Source organism: Naegleria lovaniensis (assembly GCF_003324165.1).
Source record: "Naegleria lovaniensis strain ATCC 30569 chromosome Unknown tig033, whole genome shotgun sequence".
NCBI lineage: Eukaryota > Heterolobosea > Eutetramitea > Acrasida > Naegleriidae > Naegleria > Naegleria lovaniensis.
Genome location: NW_025407854.1, coordinates 186963 through 206043, shown reverse-complemented (window position 1 = coordinate 206043; position 19081 = coordinate 186963). Strand labels below are relative to the sequence as shown.

The 19081-nt window shown below is 36.4% G+C and overlaps 11 protein-coding genes across 11 annotated transcripts; 7 read left to right on the top strand and 4 right to left on the bottom strand.

The window, feature by feature from the left end:
- Positions 1-4: 4 nt before the first annotated feature.
- On the bottom strand, positions 5-1351 carry C9374_008164 (uncharacterized protein; the record flags this gene model as incomplete). The annotated part of the gene is made up of 3 exons (XM_044698210.1): positions 5-272; positions 327-419; positions 474-1351. 3 exons carry the CDS (start codon positions 1349-1351, stop codon positions 5-7), a joined length of 1239 nt encoding a protein of 412 aa, XP_044545787.1.
- A 729-nt stretch (positions 1352-2080) lies between these two features.
- Positions 2081-2644, top strand: C9374_008163 (uncharacterized protein; the record flags this gene model as incomplete). Its single annotated transcript, XM_044698209.1, has 1 exon — positions 2081-2644. The coding sequence occupies one exon, from the start codon at positions 2081-2083 to the stop codon at positions 2642-2644; it is 564 nt and encodes a 187-aa protein (XP_044545786.1).
- Positions 2645-2743: 99 nt separating this feature from the next.
- On the top strand, positions 2744-3578 carry C9374_008162 (uncharacterized protein; the record flags this gene model as incomplete). Its single annotated transcript, XM_044698208.1, has 4 exons — positions 2744-2937; positions 3045-3100; positions 3193-3254; positions 3360-3578. 4 exons carry the CDS (start codon positions 2744-2746, stop codon positions 3576-3578), a joined length of 531 nt encoding a protein of 176 aa, XP_044545785.1.
- Positions 3579-3653: 75 nt separating this feature from the next.
- Positions 3654-5386, bottom strand: C9374_008161 (uncharacterized protein; the record flags this gene model as incomplete). The annotated part of the gene is made up of 7 exons (XM_044698207.1): positions 3654-4094; positions 4154-4812; positions 4860-4866; positions 4920-4952; positions 5003-5125; positions 5207-5330; positions 5373-5386. 7 exons carry the CDS (start codon positions 5384-5386, stop codon positions 3654-3656), a joined length of 1401 nt encoding a protein of 466 aa, XP_044545784.1.
- A 288-nt stretch (positions 5387-5674) lies between these two features.
- C9374_008160 (uncharacterized protein) lies at positions 5675-6598 on the bottom strand (the record flags this gene model as incomplete). The annotated part of the gene is made up of 1 exon (XM_044698206.1): positions 5675-6598. One exon carries the CDS (start codon positions 6596-6598, stop codon positions 5675-5677), a length of 924 nt encoding a protein of 307 aa, XP_044545783.1.
- A 546-nt stretch (positions 6599-7144) lies between these two features.
- C9374_008159 (uncharacterized protein) lies at positions 7145-8494 on the bottom strand (the record flags this gene model as incomplete). The annotated part of the gene is made up of 1 exon (XM_044698204.1): positions 7145-8494. The coding sequence occupies one exon, from the start codon at positions 8492-8494 to the stop codon at positions 7145-7147; it is 1350 nt and encodes a 449-aa protein (XP_044545782.1).
- A 994-nt stretch (positions 8495-9488) lies between these two features.
- On the top strand, positions 9489-12153 carry C9374_008158 (uncharacterized protein; the record flags this gene model as incomplete). The annotated part of the gene is made up of 3 exons (XM_044698203.1): positions 9489-10679; positions 10741-10960; positions 11009-12153. 3 exons carry the CDS (start codon positions 9489-9491, stop codon positions 12151-12153), a joined length of 2556 nt encoding a protein of 851 aa, XP_044545781.1.
- Positions 12154-12473: 320 nt separating this feature from the next.
- On the top strand, positions 12474-13532 carry C9374_008157 (uncharacterized protein; the record flags this gene model as incomplete). The annotated part of the gene is made up of 1 exon (XM_044698202.1): positions 12474-13532. One exon carries the CDS (start codon positions 12474-12476, stop codon positions 13530-13532), a length of 1059 nt encoding a protein of 352 aa, XP_044545780.1.
- Positions 13533-13578: 46 nt separating this feature from the next.
- On the top strand, positions 13579-15542 carry C9374_008156 (uncharacterized protein; the record flags this gene model as incomplete). The annotated part of the gene is made up of 3 exons (XM_044698201.1): positions 13579-14494; positions 14558-14806; positions 14902-15542. The coding sequence occupies 3 exons, from the start codon at positions 13579-13581 to the stop codon at positions 15540-15542; spliced, it is 1806 nt and encodes a 601-aa protein (XP_044545779.1).
- A 71-nt stretch (positions 15543-15613) lies between these two features.
- C9374_008155 (uncharacterized protein) lies at positions 15614-17449 on the top strand (the record flags this gene model as incomplete). Its single annotated transcript, XM_044698200.1, has 4 exons — positions 15614-16272; positions 16319-16519; positions 16571-17049; positions 17103-17449. The coding sequence occupies 4 exons, from the start codon at positions 15614-15616 to the stop codon at positions 17447-17449; spliced, it is 1686 nt and encodes a 561-aa protein (XP_044545778.1).
- Positions 17450-17752: 303 nt separating this feature from the next.
- Positions 17753-19060, top strand: C9374_008154 (uncharacterized protein; the record flags this gene model as incomplete). The annotated part of the gene is made up of 4 exons (XM_044698199.1): positions 17753-18613; positions 18664-18722; positions 18772-18835; positions 18899-19060. The coding sequence occupies 4 exons, from the start codon at positions 17753-17755 to the stop codon at positions 19058-19060; spliced, it is 1146 nt and encodes a 381-aa protein (XP_044545777.1).
- Positions 19061-19081: the final 21 nt, after the last annotated feature.

Sequence of the window (19081 nt, the reverse complement as noted above, 5' to 3'; positions counted from 1 at the left end):
CAATTTATTTCAATTCTTCCATCTTGTTATTGTTACTGTTGAGATATTCTTCTTCTCGTACAGAGAGAGGTGCAACGGCGTTTGTGTTTAATGTGACACAATCTCCTTGATTATACAAGCTCACTACCACATACCAATTCCCTTCAGAGAGCTCTTTAGTAAGGCCGTCAAAAGCAATGCCCATACTTCTTCCATTCCTGAAATATTCAATGTATCCTAACGCTGTATTAACGTACATGCCTACTCGATCACCACGTTCACATCGTTCTCCACTATAGTACAATGTGACTTTTGTCAAACATTACTTTTTACAATAAAGTACTTACTACTCGATTTGAGTCTTTTTTGTATACTTTTTCATTGACCAAACATTGAATCCGTATGAATTCGCAATAAATCCAACTGTCCAAGAGTCATGGCTGAATGGATGGCATATAAGAAAATTGTACATGGTTGAGCAATCAATAACTTACAAATACGATGTCTTTTGCTTGGAAATTCCGAGTACAATGTTAAAATTCTTAGTATTCTCAATAACAATTTCGTAGTAATTTTTGACGTGAAATTTCAACAGTTTCATGTTTCCAAAATAAATTGACAGTTTGGATGCTGTGATCTGTATCTCATCAACTTGAGGATTCTGTCGTGATTGTGATGATGCATGATTTTGATAGTTTGATACATCAGTAACATTTCCGTCGACCGATGTCACACCAGCCATATTAAGGTAGTAATTGTTGCTGGATGGAAATCCATTGACTTCCTCAACGTCGGCAAACCCTTCATCGCCATCAAATTCTTTGGCTTCTTCGTCATATGTATCAAGACCTGTTTCATGGCTTGAAACATGAGTTGAATAATCCATATTAATTATAGGATATTTGGATGATACAGAATACCAATTTTTCCCACTTGATTCTTTACAAATTAACGTCTTTCCTCCATCTAATACTACGACATTGGGATGGCAATTTGCTAATTGAAACCTCCTTTTCAATAACCATCGTTGTACAGTAAAGTAATCCACTAATTCAGTAAGTCCGTAATAACCTGCTTCTAATTGTAGACTCCTTGCAATAAGTGGTTGATACCTCACTGATGGCAATATTGTTTGTGAAAGATTTCCTCCGTTTCTCAAGTAATTTAATATATAATGAAAATAAGTTCCATCCCGATCAATGAAAATATTGCCATCACGATCTTTCTCTATGGCATGCTTTCCATTTACTATAGAGGCTAAAACATGTTCCAACTCGTTTTTTCCTACTTGTTGAGAGAGTGTAAATCTACTCGTTGTAAATAATTGGCCTCCCACGTTTAACGTTATTGTTGATGGGAGTGTTTCCGACATGTTATTATGCTGTGCTTGTTGTGATATATTTACAATAGGAATCACAAGAGAAATTTTGAATGATGAATGCTAATTCGAATACCAGACACGAGAAGCAATCGGAATCAAAATTGTTATTTTTTTACTGTTGAAGGGAAGAGAGCATATTCTTTCGATCGAAAATCTAAAACAACAATTACTTGTTGTTCAGTTGTTTTTCATATTCCGATGGTGTTTTGGCTTTGATTGAGAGTGCATGTAATCCATTCTTGAATTCCTCGTTTACCACTTCATTCACCATACGATGTCTCTCAATCAACTTTTTTCCGTCAAAACTCTCACTCACAATTAATAAATCGAAATGAGTTTCTCCATTGCTGCTGCTGTTCGAGTTTTTCATTTCCACGTGATGCGCATGTCTATGGGATTGGTCTTCTAAATTGAGAACAAGAACTGGTTTGAATCTCTCCGTTAGGAGTTGAGTCATCCTGGAAGCTCGGGATGTCACTTGGCTCATGATTCTATTCATTGAATTCAACGAATGAGTCCTTGCTCTCTAAAAGATTTTGTTTTTTAATTTTAAACAACACGTTTCGAAAAATTAAAACATTGTCGTTATCTTGAAAAAGTGTTCTTCTCAATCAACCAGCAAACTCAAAGGCTGCACTAATTGTCTAATTTCTAATAAGCTCCTAAAAATACACCAATTTAAGCAGAGTGCTCTTCTTGTGAGCTAACCCATACATGAAAATGAATCCTTCATCATTACCATCATCACTGACCAATAATAACGACAATGCATCGGCTATGGTGAGTACAACAACAACAAGCTCATCCTCCTCTGCATCAAATAATAATACACCTTCCATCCAAGAACAACTGGCTTCTTATAGAGAAAAACATAGAATATTTAAAGAGAAGAAACGAAATCATGATATGGCTTCACTAACCGGGTTTTTAATTGCATCAAAATATGATCCTTATACTACGCTTCCCAGTTGTGGATTGGAACGTGTTACTTTTAAACCATTAGGATATTCAAATACGTTACCTTCAAACTCTACAAAAAGTGCTGTTAGTTTTCGTGGAAAGGCTTGTGGGTTCATGACGCCTTCATCAGCCATAGAGAGAAAACAAGTACAAGTTGGAAGTTGGTTCAAACCTTCGATCAACGAAAATGATGATGATATTTCTGAACAAGTGGACTCGCCCAACAATGATCAAGAACAATTAGAAAATAACATTATTCGAGAAGAGGTCATTGTATCATCATCAAACACATCCTCTTCCGCTTTCAAAATTAATTTATTGTAATTTGAGAAAGTTATCCACATTCATTGCTCTCCATCACAAACGTCAGTGAAAAATTGCCAACAACAAAATAAAATCACATCACCGCGAGTATCCCAACAAATGTCATCATCATGTCAGTGCTCAAATAGAGCTCATCAACGTTGTATACGTATTATTTCCACCACAATCGTTGCTGTCCTAATGTTACTCATGACTACTACGACAATACATTCATTACCGACGTGTAAATCGTGTGGTGCGCCTCCGAGCGACCTAAGTTTTTGTGCTGCGTATATACCAGCAGGAAGTAGCATGTAGGTTTAATTATTTGGGTCAAAGTGATGATACGAATTCGGGAAACATTTGACCAATATTTATAATTATTATAATTATTATAATTATTTCAAATTATTTTCAACAGATGCATACAAGATAATTACAAAGATGTGGAGACAAACATTTCTAATGTATATTCTAGTACATCAAGTTTCTTCCCTATGAAGCTTCTTGTAGGGATGCTTGGAAAAATTTTGCTTGTGCTCGTGCATTTCCTGTTTGCAATAATACAGGTAATGGTACGATCGTTCCATATGAGATTTGTTACTCGGTTTGCAAAGATTATGCCTACGGTGTAAGTATTGAGTGTGGAATAGGTGACATGATGATTCTAACTAATTTCAATATTTTCACAATTTCCGAATGTGTCACCAATGTTGAAAATCAAAATATTGTGAAGTGTTGGGCACGTGACGAAGGTGCTATTAACTGGGCTCTTCAGCCTGTTTGGGATGTTGCAGAACAAAACAAAAAATTGGATTATTTCTGTTCTACGGAGGTTGGAAATCCATCTCCATGCTCGCTTGGAGGAAAGGCAATCAGTAGTGGAAATTCTTTCAAATTTTCTGTATCGCTGGCACTTGCATGTTTGATTGGTCTATTGGCATTTCATGTGTAATAATTTTTGAAAATATACAATTTTGTTTGAAAGATGTGAACATATTAATATTTCTATGATAGAAATTTATTTAATTTAATGGCCTGTGAATACTACTCGAATGATATTGTTGCAATCCTTTTTAAAGAGATGATGTTCAGCAAGCCTTCTTCCATCGATACCTTCTACGTAATAGGGAGGGAGCATTGGTTTTCCAGATTCTGAAATAACTTGCTGCTCCGTTGGTATGATAGAACGGTAGAATTTGCTCACAAAACTTTTAACAGAGCTACCATATCTCATGAGGGCTACATCTTCGAAAACTCTTAAATCTTCTACACCCTCTCGATCTTTCATGTGCTCTGACACTTGAGTAATATTCTGATTCACTGGATAAATAATTACAGGCTCTTGAAGATCTACAGCCTTTTTTATGGCTTCCATAACTCCTGTTGAATCAAATCTTGCAAGTACAAAATCCTTAATGTTTTGTAAGATTTGTAAATTTTTCTGATCCGTGATTGGTTTCAGTAATTTCTTTGATGTAAGATGAATTCCATAGTTGACGATTACCCAATACATTTCTAAATACTTACCCTTTCTTCATCATTTTCGTCAAAATCTTCAAATGTCTTCACTTCACTATCACCTTCATTGTATAAAACATATCCCTTTTTCCTCATCGTCTTTAAAAAACATTCAGCTAGTGCTGAGGTGAGCACTATTCTATCATTATCATACTTCTCATAAAATTTGTTAATATATTTTGAGCTTGCTTTGTGGTCAATCTTGTTTAACGCGTACAGAGTTGGAAACCTGAATTCCACAAATATAGAAACAAATGCATGAAGATCTTCTTCAGACCACTTGTCGAGTGGTTTGATGTGTTTGGAGTAGAGATTTCTTTTTTCTTCTTCGTTCACAGTGTCATCAAGTAGTTGAGTCATTGTTCGAGCAAGATGGTCACAAAATGCAACAATAAATTTTCTATTGCACCCGTATCCACTAAGCTGTTGTGAAAATGTTTCAGTAATAGTATTTTTGCATTGTCGATGCTTTCTTACAATACTATCCCATCTGCTCCATAAATTATTAAAAATCCAGTCGTGGATTTCTTTTTCCAGCCATTCAATGTCACTTATTGGATCATATCCTTCACAGTTCTCTCCTTTTTCATTGGTGGTTCCAGAGACGTCCAATACATGAATCAATACGTGTGCATGTCTTAAATCATCCAGAAATTTGTTTCCCAAGCCTTAAGTAGAGGCGTCAATTAAAGATTGTTCATTAAAAAATATTTACCTTTTCCCTATTGTGTATCATTCCAAAATATAAAAAAAATTAAATACTATGAAATCTTACCAAAGAAGCGCCTGGAACTAATCCAGCAACGTCCTTTTTAAATTAAAAAATAATTATTAGAACACAGTTTGATGACGACATACCATCACACTAATTGGAATGTATCTCACAGAATTGACACATTTTCCATACTTTGGTTTACAAAACTTTTGCAATTCAAATTCTGCACAAGGACATGGAATGCTTGCTCTATATAAAGCTGTTCCCTATGTATTGATGAAGTATTCATCACAAGTTAATTTGTAGATTATTGATTCTATAAAAAATCATTATATTGATTCACGTACATGGTTTGGCTCAATGGTGGTGAAAGGATAATTTCCTGTTTTTGCATTCGCATCAGCAATGGCATTTAATAGTGTGCTCTTTCCACAAGATGGCTTTCCGATAATACCAATCTTAATAAAAGAACTGGAATTATGATGAGTAAAAAGAATTGATGGGTAGACTCACCTGTTTGTGCTCATTTTTTTTTGCGTATTTTCAATTTGAACATCAATTTGAAGGTCAAAGTCGAAATGGAACTGCTGTCACTTTTTGTCAACATTTGAAGTTGATGGTAAGTATCACATTCTTCAACTTGGAGTGACAGTCTGAGACGAGCCCTCGTTGCAAACAGTTGCCTCAATAATTTCCTTATATTTTCTAATCTTTATTTTCACAGAAATTACTGAATTGCAGTATGAAAATTTTCTAATGAAATTAGGGGTTTGCTCCCAAAAACTCAAATTTATCTCATTCCATAGACACCAAATTCATTCCAATTCAAGAACTGTCATTTCCGGATGACAAAATAATCGAAATCCAAAATGACTCCCAACGCCTCTGTTGACATTAACATAAGTCTTGTTTTCACTCAACTTCAATACAGGTTCTCTAAGACTATGTAATTCATTACTGTTTGCATCCTTTTCAAACATTCCACCGCTCCATTCCCAGTGTTCAACTGGGTTTGACATTCTAATTGCGGCAAGTAAAAAATTCATCAAAGAGTCTGGCAAATTTCTAAACATGTATGCAATTATTCCCTCTCTCATGCCTGGAATTCTAAATTGACCTCCATGGGTATGGCCTGAAAGTATGATTTGAACATTAAGATTGGCTCTACATCGACCCTTACTGTCCTTGTTTAACAACAAGCAATCAGCACTGTCAGGAATATGTGAAAGCACAATTCTTGTTGCACACTGTGCAATGTTAGCGTTTTTCATTCGATGTTCAACCATAACAGTATTAAAATAGTCCTTGTCATAATCAGGGAGTCCCATCAACAATATTTGATCCTTCTCGTTGTAATAAAAATCGTTATCTAAAATTCGAACACCACCTTCTCGTTCGAGTACAGAAATTAACAATTGTCGTTGACCAGCATGTAAATCATGATTTCCCAAAACTCCAAACATTCTCATTTTAGAGTCTGCATGAATTTCCTTCAAAATATTTGAAATTGGTTTCAATACTTCTCGCGATAACTTTGGAGCAGATACTTGAACCTCACCATGAACAAAATCTCCAGTAATGACCACATAATCAGGTTGTTCTAATTTGACTTTTTCAATCATTTCTTTTTCTAAATGTTTAGGTAATGTTGGAGGATCTTCAAAAGCATCATAATGAATATCAGAAAATTGAACAATTTTTAAAGGCTTATGGTTCGGGCGAGAGTTGAGAGGACACATTTGGTTTGGACTTTAAATCTTTCAACCTCTACTTGTTGATGATGTTGGGTGCTCTTTGAAATGTAACGAATGATTGAATGTAAATGTCTTGTCCTGATTGGCTTGAACGGAATAGAAATGGCAGTTAGGGCCACACAGAGTCCGAGAAAGATTAAGAACAACCGAGACATCTGAGCAACGAGGATCTTTTTCTTTGGTTGTTGCTGCCATTCGTGGACTCGCCACCAAGGTACAACAGTTTGTCAAAAACACGTGTTTTTGTTGAAATTTTTTTCAGGCTTTTTGTTTCTGGACAACTAATCCATTTCGTTGGACATAACGCTGGCCCTATTTTGAGTCCTCTGCCTTAACATTAATTTCACTCTTGAACATCTTGCACTACTGATTGCGAAAATCGGGATTTGAGCTTGCCACAGAACAAATTGAAATCTCTTTCACTGTCTATTCAATTCCTTTTCTCCACAAAACTTGTGACCATGTCCAGATATAAGAGCTCACAAATGATCGAACAACTAACCATACTTTATTTAACAAAAAGTTTCTACATCACTTCTTTTTCTTTTCTGTCTGTGTAATGGCATCTGATGCAATGTCGTACTCTGTATGTATGATGTCGCTGTTGTACACATCATCATTTCGACGTTTTTTGGGATTGTCCTTTGTCTCCTTGGAAACTCTAATCTTGTCAGTTTCGTAAATCTTGTGAAGCTCTTTTGGTCTCTGAGAAACGATTGGAACTTTTTCGTAGGTAGCCAAAGTCACGTTTTTGCTTGAAATGACTTTGGATATTTTCTCAGACCATTCGGCAACAGATTTGTTCAAAATTTCTCTCCTCCTTTTTTCGTCCGTTTCTGTTCCATACTCAACCATGTTGTATCTTTTTAAAAACAATTCCAAAATATAAACCTCTGATCTACAGTCATAGCAATGATCCATTCCAACAGCATCGACATCATGTGGATAATAATAAACTCTAGTTCTAGTATTGAAGAAAAACATTTGATCTTGATACATTTGTGTGTCATAAATTTTTGTACCACAACCACCCTTACAAATCAATCTCGTCTCTGATGTTGTCTGAGGACCCCACACTGGTAAATAAATCTCACCATCCAAGTACTCCATGAACGGAGTGATGTCAGACTTGTAAGGCAATCGAAATTTAAGCATGGACATTTTTGGTTTAAGCAAGTGGTGCCAGTTCATCTGAGCTTGGTTGTCCCAAGCAACACATTTTTCAACCTCATCCTCACTCATTCTTTGTGGTTCTGCGGTTCGTATATCACTAATAAATAAAACATTCTTTCCAGAATATTCTTTGGCAAGGTCGTCTGTGAAATAATCATTAATTATTTTAATTTTGTCTGTTGGTCGACACACAAAAGGACTTGGATCCACTAAAACAAAAAACAAATCAGGAAACATCTCGCTCAAGAAGTTTGTATGATTACCAGGAGCAGCTCCTGCATACACAACAGTGGCACCAGGAAATCCAAACTCTGTGAGAAATTCAATTTCAGACATGAGCAACTTTCTTTGTCCCCAATGGATGACACTCTTCAACTCATCTCTCCGTCTTCTATAAGGCTCTCTTGGAGCATTATCTTGAAGAATTCTCAACGTTCTGTCAAAAACAACGTCGTCTTCAATGACAGGATCGTGGTAATGAAGAATCTGTTCACAGTGAGAGTTCTCTCTTCTGTCTGGCCATACATAATTTTCATAGACGACTTTTCTGTAGTAAACTTTTGTTTTGTCCCTGTTGGCATAGTTTCGGTCGTAGTTTGAATAGTGTGTTCGACTCGATGGCTCCACTGTGGTTTGGTTATTGTTGTTGTTGTTGTTGTATCTGTTGAGTTTTGGATAATAAGGGTCTTCTTGTGAGTAATAAGGCATGGTGAAAATGAATATTTTTTTTAAATTTAAGGGTTCACTAATTCTAACCCACGTAATTCAATAGAGTTTTTCTTTTTAATTCATCGGTAGTTAGGGCGAGTAGAACTTTTCTCTTTCATTGGGCTTTGATGGTTTCTTGAGGGAATACATTAAGGCCGTCGACGATGTAACATTATCGTACTCATTATCTTCTACCAAAATATTTCAACAGAAAAAGAATATCGACATTTATTCCAGATGTAATCGAAAATACCTCGAATATGATGGTCATTGTTAGAGTTTCAAAACAAGACGTTTTGTGGAATTAATTAGCAATAAATTCAACTTCCTTTTTCCTCAATACTCAAAGCATCCGCCAACGTTCATCCCAATAAGAGGGCAGTGAACCAAACCAAGATAAAGAAACTTCCAAGATTCCATCCACAGCCTGAAACATGATGATCTAGTCAAGCATGCTTTGCGTTCTGGCTTGATCAGAGTGTAAAAACTCAATTATCATTAGGGAATAAATTTGAAGAGGGGAATACAATCCCAAACAGCCATCATTTACTGATGAGTTGCTGATGAATAATAATCGATAGATGAAGCTTATTTAAATGGATTTTTGAGACCCTGGTTTATCAAATACGTGTTTTTGTTTGAATTTTTTGTCTTGTTCTTGCTTGAATGAACCTTGAGACAAAGATCAACAAATGCTCAAAAAGAAACAACACGTTTGTTTATTTTTCGAGCTGTTCAAACTCAGATAATACAACTTGCCAAACAAGTCCATGCGTTCTGACACAAAAAATAGCTCAACGACAACGCCTGCTTGTTTTTGATTGTTGATGGTTGTTATTCCGAGCCCTCTCAGAGAACAACAACTATTTGTTACCGATCGAAGAGCACCACTAACATTCCATCATCAACCTATTGATTTAGAAATTTGAAATTAATAATCACCCAACGACCAATTATTGTACAGAAGACAACAAACACTTTAAACAATCAGAAAATGATAGATATGAGAAGTACATCATCACTAAGTCTTCAATCATTCTCCGGAGGAAATTCCAAACTGATGACTTTTGATCAATTTACGGAACATTTCAAGCAACCAAAATTGATTTATCAACATGCCTCTGATGTTGTTCAAGTGTTTCAATACACAGAAAATACACCAGCCTCGCCAAGTTGCTTGGTGTTTGTTCACCACGGAACATTATTGCAAACTGGAAGACTTTTCAAAAAGTTGATTGACAACAACAAATTAATGCCTAATGTGATTTCGTATGATGAAGCCTACAAAGATGAAGAAGAATATGATGCTACATATTATCTCATATGCAGAGACTCCAATGTCATGAATACCTATCAATCACAGCAGTTAAAAACATTGGAGGATGTTTTTACGGACGTCAATGCTGTGAATTTACTGAATGATTTTGGATTTTTGAAGCATATTCTTTTAGACGTGGCAAATGGTTTGAGACAATTGCACCGATCGGAACTAACTCACAACAATTTATATTCACACAGTGTTTTGCTAGTCAACAATAGAAGCTATGATGGCACCTCTAAATATCAAGCCAAAAGAGCTATTCTCCAATTTCCTGGTATTGGTATTTCATACATCCTTCATGTAGGAATTGATTTTAATTATGCTCCCGAAGTTACTCATCACACAGAGTTCTCTAAAGAAAATGATGTTTACATGTTCGGTTTACTAATTCTCAAAATGTTGACAATGAGAGACATCAACCCACATTCCGAAAATTTTGAATGGAAAGTCGATGTTCAAGAAAAAGTCACTGCAAGATTTGGGGCAAAGGCATCATCGACCTTTATCAGATCACTCCTTACAATTGCAAAAGAGTGTATTCTATCTCAATTTAGACCATCTTCTGATCACCTAGTTTCTCGATTAAATTCCCTTTCAGAACGGGACGAACCATCAAGACATCACAAAGTACATGTAGAGGAAGAATTGGAAGAATATCACGACAGCTTTGCATCATTGGGGAATGGTGAGTCTCATTATTTCCACTCTGGAGCTGACAGCCCTCACTTGGCAGGAGAGGGAGAAGATTTTCAATTGCATAATTTTGAATCCGTTGCTCAGGTTGTAATAGACATGGACGAAGATGATGAAGAATCAGAAACACTGAGCGCTGAAATGTTTGATCGAAGGAAAAGCAGTAGATATGTAAGTTTATGATCATTGCAATGTGTAATGGTTACATTTTTCTAACCATTTCCAATAACAGTCCTCCGTAAATATCAGTATGAAAGATCCGCTGAATGACAAACAACAAAAAGCTAATCTTATTGAAGATGAAAACACCGCCAAGCTAACAGGTATCAGAAAGTTATTTGCATGCTTCCTTTGTGGTGGAAGAGATAGCATTGATAATGACTCCAATAGAATTGATCTATATGCAACTCCTGCCATAGATCAAGGTCAACAAAATGATTTACCTGATAATTGTAAGTATTGTGTTTGTTAAATGATTTTTCACCTCTTGTGCTTTTCAGTACTGGAAGGTAAAAAGAAGAGAGAAACGCTATTTTGCGAACGATTATTGAAAAGAAATGCTTGTGGATCAATAATTTTGGTGAAAGACGAAAGAACAAGACATAATATGGCAATGAAAAAATGTACTCTTGGTAATGAGGAGTTCTATGAGAGAGAGATTAAGGTATTAAAACAAATGAACAACAAATATATCTCAAAGTATATCGACAGCTTTGATTACACTGATGAAGATCATATCACAGATCACATATCCAAGCATATTGTACTACAATATTATTCGACTGGAGACTTAATTGAATGCTTTTTGAGAAAAAAACCTAGAATTGTTTTGACTCCGGTATTATTTTCCAAAATACTTTGTCAGTGCTTTGAAGGTCTCATATACTTGAATGAGAATGGATGGGTTCATGGAAACATCAACCCTGGAAACATCCTTTTAGATGAAAATTTGAACATTGTTTTCTCTGATTTTGCATTTTGTTTGAGGAAAGATGAGAAAATTCCATTCACAGTTAAAAGTGATTATTCAGCACCAGAATACAAGGTGTCCTCAATGGCCAATCCTGCCTCAGACGTGTTCAGCGTTGCCTCCGTCATGATTGAGCTTTTACTGTATCACAAAATTGATATCAAAACACTCAAGACACAGAATATGACACTCATTGATGCGTTGAGAGTTGTGCTTGGAAATGATAATTATTCAAACAAGTTCTCTCCACTATTGAATCATCCAAAATTAGAGAAGAACATTGGAGAAATTTTAAGAGATGCTACCGCTTTAGATGTACAAAATCGGCGTACTGCCTCCCTTATTTACAAGGATTGTGTCACCTTGAAGGAACAAATTGCAGCTATTTGTATTCAAAAATTCCTTCGTGGCTATAAGGTGAGAAAACAATATAAAGATAAGCTTCCAAAGAGGGAACGAAAGCCAAATTCCATTCAAACGAGAAGAGAAGCCCGCAGAATCAAGGCCAGCCAAAGCAATTATGCCATTAGCTCTATTTCAAAGAGTGGAATAAGCTCGTATGGAAGTGGTATTACAAGAAGCTCTACAATCAGTACGGACATCAGCAGAAATTTAAACCCATCCATATCTCGAAGCACAAGTAATTACGATGGAATAAGCAAGTTTGTGTTGTAAGATCTTGTGATAAATAAAAATTGGTACACAATTTTCATTACGCGTATTACGGAATTGCAACAAGAGATCGCCAAGCAAAGATCCGAGCACGGAGTCCACCTTGCACCATCCATTGACAAACTGAGGCAGGATGCGTCACAGGGAGCAACACCTGATTTCCAAAAGCTCGACAATTCAAACGAATCTCTAATGCCTTACTCGTCTTTTCTACCTGTTTAGGCCGCATTTCCACACTTGCCTTTGAAATAGGGCTGTTCAGTAACTTCAAAAAAAATACCCGTTTGTCCTCCCCACACAAAAACAATCAACACCTGATCGTTATGGACGTATTTTATTCTTCATCGTCGTCTTCGTCGGGGTCCTTCAGCACGGTCAGCCCTGTAGTAGTTGTACCAACAACACCATCACCTATACGGAGTAGCAGTGGCAGCACGCAAACAGCAACACGAACACTTCCCTCTTCTAGTTCACCCACAAAACGCAATCCACTACAACAGCAACCTCCAATCATCAACACTCCAATCACTTCTTCTTATTACCACCAACCACAATCTCCCCATGAAACAAGAGCAACAAACAATGTCGTATTACCTCCCTTGTTGCAACCATCTTTTTCAACGAACCATGCCCAAACCAGTAATTTTGTAAATATCTCAACTGCTCACAACAACATCCATAAACCTGTACCAGTAGCAACCATCACTCCAAATCTCAATATTACTAATAACAGCCATCATCATCAGCAACGCACCATAGAACAAGTACAACCAAATGAAGCTTTTATTCTTCCTCCTGTATCTGCCTTGTTGCAAACTCCACCTCCAACATACTCCCTTCAGAGCACAAACACTTCGATACCAAGCTCCCCTTTCAAAGTTCCATCTCTTGATTCCTATCGAAACAGTTTGGCTTCACCTGTATCTTCATCAAATCATGAATTTTCTAATGATCAAATTTCGTCAGCTGGATGCAGCACAATGAGCACTGACTTTGAGCATCAAAAGAAAGCTTTCCAAAATTATGTGAAAAACGTAGCAATTCGAGAAGAGAAACAAGTAGTAAAGATGGGGCAAGAACAGCAAGTGGCTCTTGTTTTGAAAGTCCTCAAACACAATCAACTGAGAATGGCTCAAGCGTTAGAGTCATCTCCTCGATCTCATCACACGATATCAGCCCAGTTGTTGGAAAATGGTCGCATTTTGGACGTTTATGTTTTCATTCGAAAGAAGCCGAATTGCGTGATTGATAGAAAGACATTTACCAAAGAATTTAGATTAGAGAATTTCTCTTTCAATGTCGTGGTGCTTGGCAAGAAATCTCAAAACAATGTACATAGGGACAAAAATCAACAAACAACAGCACCCAAACAACTCCAATAAACTCAACAAGATTTTTAAATACAAGTTCAAGGATTAAATAGAAAAAATGAGTTTAATTCCTACTGAAGCTGAGAATGCTCAAGAAGCAGCCGAGACAGAACAACCGTTGCGCGAAAGTACACACGATGAAAACAATATTGAAGCAGAACATGACATGGAAGAAGATGAAAGTGCTTGTTCCGACGACACTCGTTTGGTAGATTCACCCAATCCGCCAAATGATGGCCCACTCCAGCAATTGATTCGCGTACGAGTATCAAAACTTCGAGAACGAGATCAAAGATTGAAGCAATTTACAAACAAAGTTCTAGGAATATCCAAGAATATGAAACGAAGAAAGAATATTCCTTCTGTGTGCACTCTTTCTCGTTTGTCATATTTTGTGTTACTTCTCGATCCCGAGTTCAATGGCATGGATGTGATTTATGAAGCTGTAAGAATCATTAGACGACTACTCTCTGTAGAGGTCAATCCACCGATTCAAGAAGTTGTGGATTCAGGAGCTTGTGTCTACATGACAAAATTTCTTTCTCGGTCCTATCTTGAAAACTATTTTGAATTTATTGATACGAGCAATGTGGATCATAACGACACAACTCAGACAACCACCGATAATAATACTAATAATAACGAAATGACTACAAAGAAAAGAGCCAAAGTTCCAATCTTTCGATTGCATTCTCTTCAACATGAATGTGCTTGGGCATTGACCAATGTGGCAAGTGGTACGACGGAACACACTCGATACATCATTTCATTGAAGTGCATTGAACGAATGATTGATTTACTGGACAGTGGAAATTTTGCAGTGGTTGGACAGGCTGTTTGGGCTATTGGCAATTTCGCTGGTGATAGTCCTTATGCAAGAGATTTGGCTCTACAGAGAGGAGCCATTAAAAAAGTTGTTCAAGCATTGAGGGATGGATGGCTTGGCACCTTCGTGTTGAGCGACATGAAAAATGGTATGTTTTTTTTTGGATATTTAAAGTTTCAAATCAAATTCAATGAATTTCTGAAATTGTTAGCCGCTTGGTGTCTCTCCAATTTAGTGAGAATGAAACCCATTCCACCCACTCGTTATCTACTTCAAGCACTTCCTGCTTTTATGAATTTTATCTTCCATAATAATGAAGAAATTTTGACAGATACTTGCTGGGCACTAAGTTACATCTCAGAAAGTTTTGAATGTGTATCTTTAATGAAAGAATCCCCTGAATTTATGAAACGACTAGTGGATCTTTTGACACAATATTCAGTAACATCTGTTGTGATACGTAAGTATAAATTATTGAAAATATGAAGTGTATTCACCAAAAATTATTAATTTTGAAAATATTGAACTTTTGATTCACATAATAATCACTTGTAGCTTCAATAAGAACATTTGGAAATCTACTGCTTGAGGATGGTAGTGAAGAAATTGTTTTGAAATATGGATTTCTGGATCACATCCTTGCTTTACTGACACACACAAAGAGGGCAATTCAAAAAGAAACGTTGTGGACTTTATCAAATATTGTTTCTGAAAGTGTTACGTGTTGTGAAAAGATTATTTCAGATCCTGATATCTTTCCTAGAGTTTTGGAGTTATTGTCTACAAATCATGAACCTATTATCACAGAAGGATTATATGTGATGATTAATTTTTCAGCCACTGCTGAACCCTCTCACATTGTCAAGTTTGTGGAAAAAGGATTCTTTACACAACTGTTAGACCTCTATGGAAATATGATGTCATTCACCAAGGCGACAAGAAGTCAATATATAGTAGCTCTCTTATATCCCATCAAAAAGTATCAGCTCGCGAATGCGGGAGGAACTAATTTGATCATGATCACAGAAGCTCTCATGAGGCGTATGGGATCGTTAGAAGCTTTTCGGGACGATGTCAAAGAATCAATGTCTGTGTTTGATCAACCAGAACATTTTACTGAGGAGGTAAAGGCTCTAACGGCCGATAAAGAAGTACCTCCAACATATGAGCCTAGTAATGAGGAATTACAACAGTAATCATCATGATTTTACTTTTTGAGAAAATACAGATATGTTGCAAATATTTGCATGAATATTATCAAATTCATATGTTTAAGGAAAAAATGAGCCTACATTCACTCCATCAACAATTTCACTCATCTCCCGAAAGCGCAAGGGAAGAAAGAGAAGACTCAACCCATTCTATGAACAATGGTAAAACCATTACTACTGTGAACTCGTCCTTCTCTCCACTCACTCCCACTACAAAATATAGAAGGGAGTTTCCCAGTTCTAAGCTGGTTTGGGGCTCGCCTCATGGACGTGAAAATGATGATGGAGGTAGCAAGGAACGAAAATCATCGAGTACAATCTCGTCCTCTCCAATTTCGGAACGAATAAGGAATCTTAAACTTCACAGTGCATTACTAAGATCACCAAATATGAGTGGAGAAAAGAACACTACTTCTCCGAGAGAAGATACGGGTACTCTCTCAAGTGTTTCAACACAAAGTAGATCTAAATTGGACAATCTTGATGATCATTTCACGCCATCCTTATTTTGTAAATTGATTTCATACGAAGAACTTCATTCTACACAAGGCTCTGACCAAATTGTGTGTAGTAGCGTTGAGACCATTGAATTTCCCGAGTTGAGTATTAGGCACAAAGTCCTAAAGGATGAAAACAAAACTCTATTTGACTACCCGCCTGAGGTTTCATTGCTTCAGTGTGCAAGTGGATTAGATCACTATATTTTTGTTTTCAGGTTTGTTTTGTTTGATGGATTGTATTGGGTAGGCTTACACATTTAGTAACGGAAGTGTTTATGTTTTAGGTAGTAATCAAAACGGTGAGATTGGTCTTGGTTATGAAGTTGAAGGTATTGAAGGAATTTATGCTCACAAAAATAGGTTTTTTGATATTGAGAAAAAGAGAGGATGTTTACGCGTGACTTGTGGAGCTAGCCATAGTATTTTTGAATGTGAAGACGGTAATATCTATGGCTGTGGAAGGTTCGTTATTCTTAGTATTTACACATTACTTACTTGTTGAGTTTTAAACAGCAATGAAATGAGCCAGTTGAGTTGCCATGTGAAGACATCTGAAGATTGGATTAGCCCAAAAACATGCATCTACGAGCCAACTAAATTACTGATCAATGGTCCTGTAAAAGTGTTAGGAGCACACGCTACCATGTCATACTTTTTCCCCATAAGAGTGTGTGGCCCAAATATGCATGGAAACATTGGCCCTAGGCAAAGAGCATCTCTGGTTGATTTACAGGCCTTGATGGATAATTTAATTTTCAAGCCCCTTAATAATAACTCTGAGAATAGAGGATTAGTGATAAAATCCTTTCCCTCGTATATTGGTGCTACGGAGACCACCACTTGGTTTACATTTGAGAGAGAATACGAACGATCTACTGTAATGGATATATTTGCAATTGAAAAGGGAGTAATGAGATGTATCCTAACCTTACAGGACCCTTCTTTCTTGAGAGGAATGGCATGTACCAAACAATATCCTCTACTTCATGTGTGTAAGTGATGATGTACAGTGTTGATTTTTTCTCTTGCTTAATGTTTTTAACAGATGATAAGAAAACTAATAGCGAGGGTTTAATTGTTCCCTTAGATCTTGCAAAAAAACTGAAGAAAGGGCCATGGAGGAGCATTGCAACGAATTTCGATGAAACCGTCAAATTGACATTCGTTTCTTTTTCCTCGTTGGCCCAACCCATTGTCAAAATAACGAAAGTTGAAACATGTCCATTCAATAATGTAATAATTTTACATGAAGAAGGAGGAAACACAATATGGGTTAGTAAGGAGAGCACATTCAAAAGTATTAGCGCTCAACAGTTCTTAACGGAGGAATGCTTCTCTTTGGGAATGAATGTGACCTGCTCACAGAGTAGAATGCTCATTTACCTGAAATAAGATGATGTCCTTTCTTGATTGATAACATGTCCTCAATAGAGAAATTATTCTCATTTCACACAAATTTACAAAGAATTCTCCATTATCATTTGAATACCAAAATCACACCAAAGTGTCCATTTCTCCAAATGCGAGCGTAGGAAAGACGTCTTCATAAAATCTTTGTAATCGGAAGGTCATCGTTATTGCTTCGAAAAAATTTTGCATCTCGAGTCTTGCCAACTATTTCATTCATCATCAACACCCGATACCGTTCAACAATTGAATTCGTTCCCAATACATCGGTATTTTATTAACATCATCATGAACATCAATTTTCATCCCATTCCCATCGTACCCACGATGTTTTCTATCATCATGGACTCGAATAATGCTTCCAATACCACAAATGATACAGCTAATTGTATTCCTCTTGTGCTTGATGGATACCATTATATTCCCTGGATGTACTCGGTATTAGGAGCATGCATCCGAACCCCATTAGAGCAAGCCTCGTTTTGGATTGGGCTGAGTAGTATCGGTTTTTGGCTTTTCGCAAATCTTCCACAAATTATTGAAAATTATAGAAAATCAAACGCTGAATCATTAGCACCTGCATTTCTTCTGCAGTGGATTTTGGGAGACTCTTTGAATTTAATTGGTTCAATTTTGGCAGATCAATTAGCAACACAGATAGCGACGGCAGTATACTACGTTCTCATGGATTTTATTTTAATTGGACAATATATTTATTATAAACTCAAAGACAGGATAAAACAAAAGAGAGCACAGAATAATATTAATATTAATGGTTTCGAAGATGGTGAAAACAATGTAAACCAAGTAGCAGTGACCTATCTCGGTACAGACGAAACTCAATCACTTATTTCTCACAATGGAGACGGAAATAACAATGTGCAAAACTATAGCAAAATTTTGGGCGTTTCTGCTTTGTTTTTCACAGCTTGTCTATTTTGGATGCAACAATTTGGTTTCAGTACCTCTAGCTCTAATTTTGGAGAACATCGTGGAGTTGGAAGAAAATTATTGTCAGTTCCTGAGGACTTTATTGACTATAACGATCAATACTGGCCAATTTATGGAAAGGATATTGCTGGATATGTTATTGGATCATTGAGTACTTGTTTATATCTAGGTTCTAGAATTCCACAAATCATTAAGAATGTAAGTTTACTAATCGTTTTGTCACAATCGAGGTTCAAACTTTCAAATAGTTCCGTAGAATGTCAACTGATGGATTGTCTCCAATTTTGTTTATTTGTGCTTTCATGGGGTAAGTTGTATTTTGAAAATTCTGGGAATGTGTGACATATTTCTTGAAGCAATACCACCTATGCTGCATCTTTGTTCCTCTACAATACGAGTTGGCAATTTATTGTTTCAAGAGTAAGTATTGTTTCGATTTTTCAATTAAAATTTACAAATGGTGCATTTTGCTTTTCATAATAGCTTCCTTGGATACTTGGTAGTGCAGGAGTATTGGTCATGGACTTCACAATTTTGTTGCAATTCTTGTTTTTCAACGTGGTCCTCAAAAAGAAGAAAGAACTGAATGAGGTTAAATTTGAAAAGTTGGAAGAGGAATCAGATGTTGTGGATGAAAATAAATAAATTTATTAGAAAATGATTAAA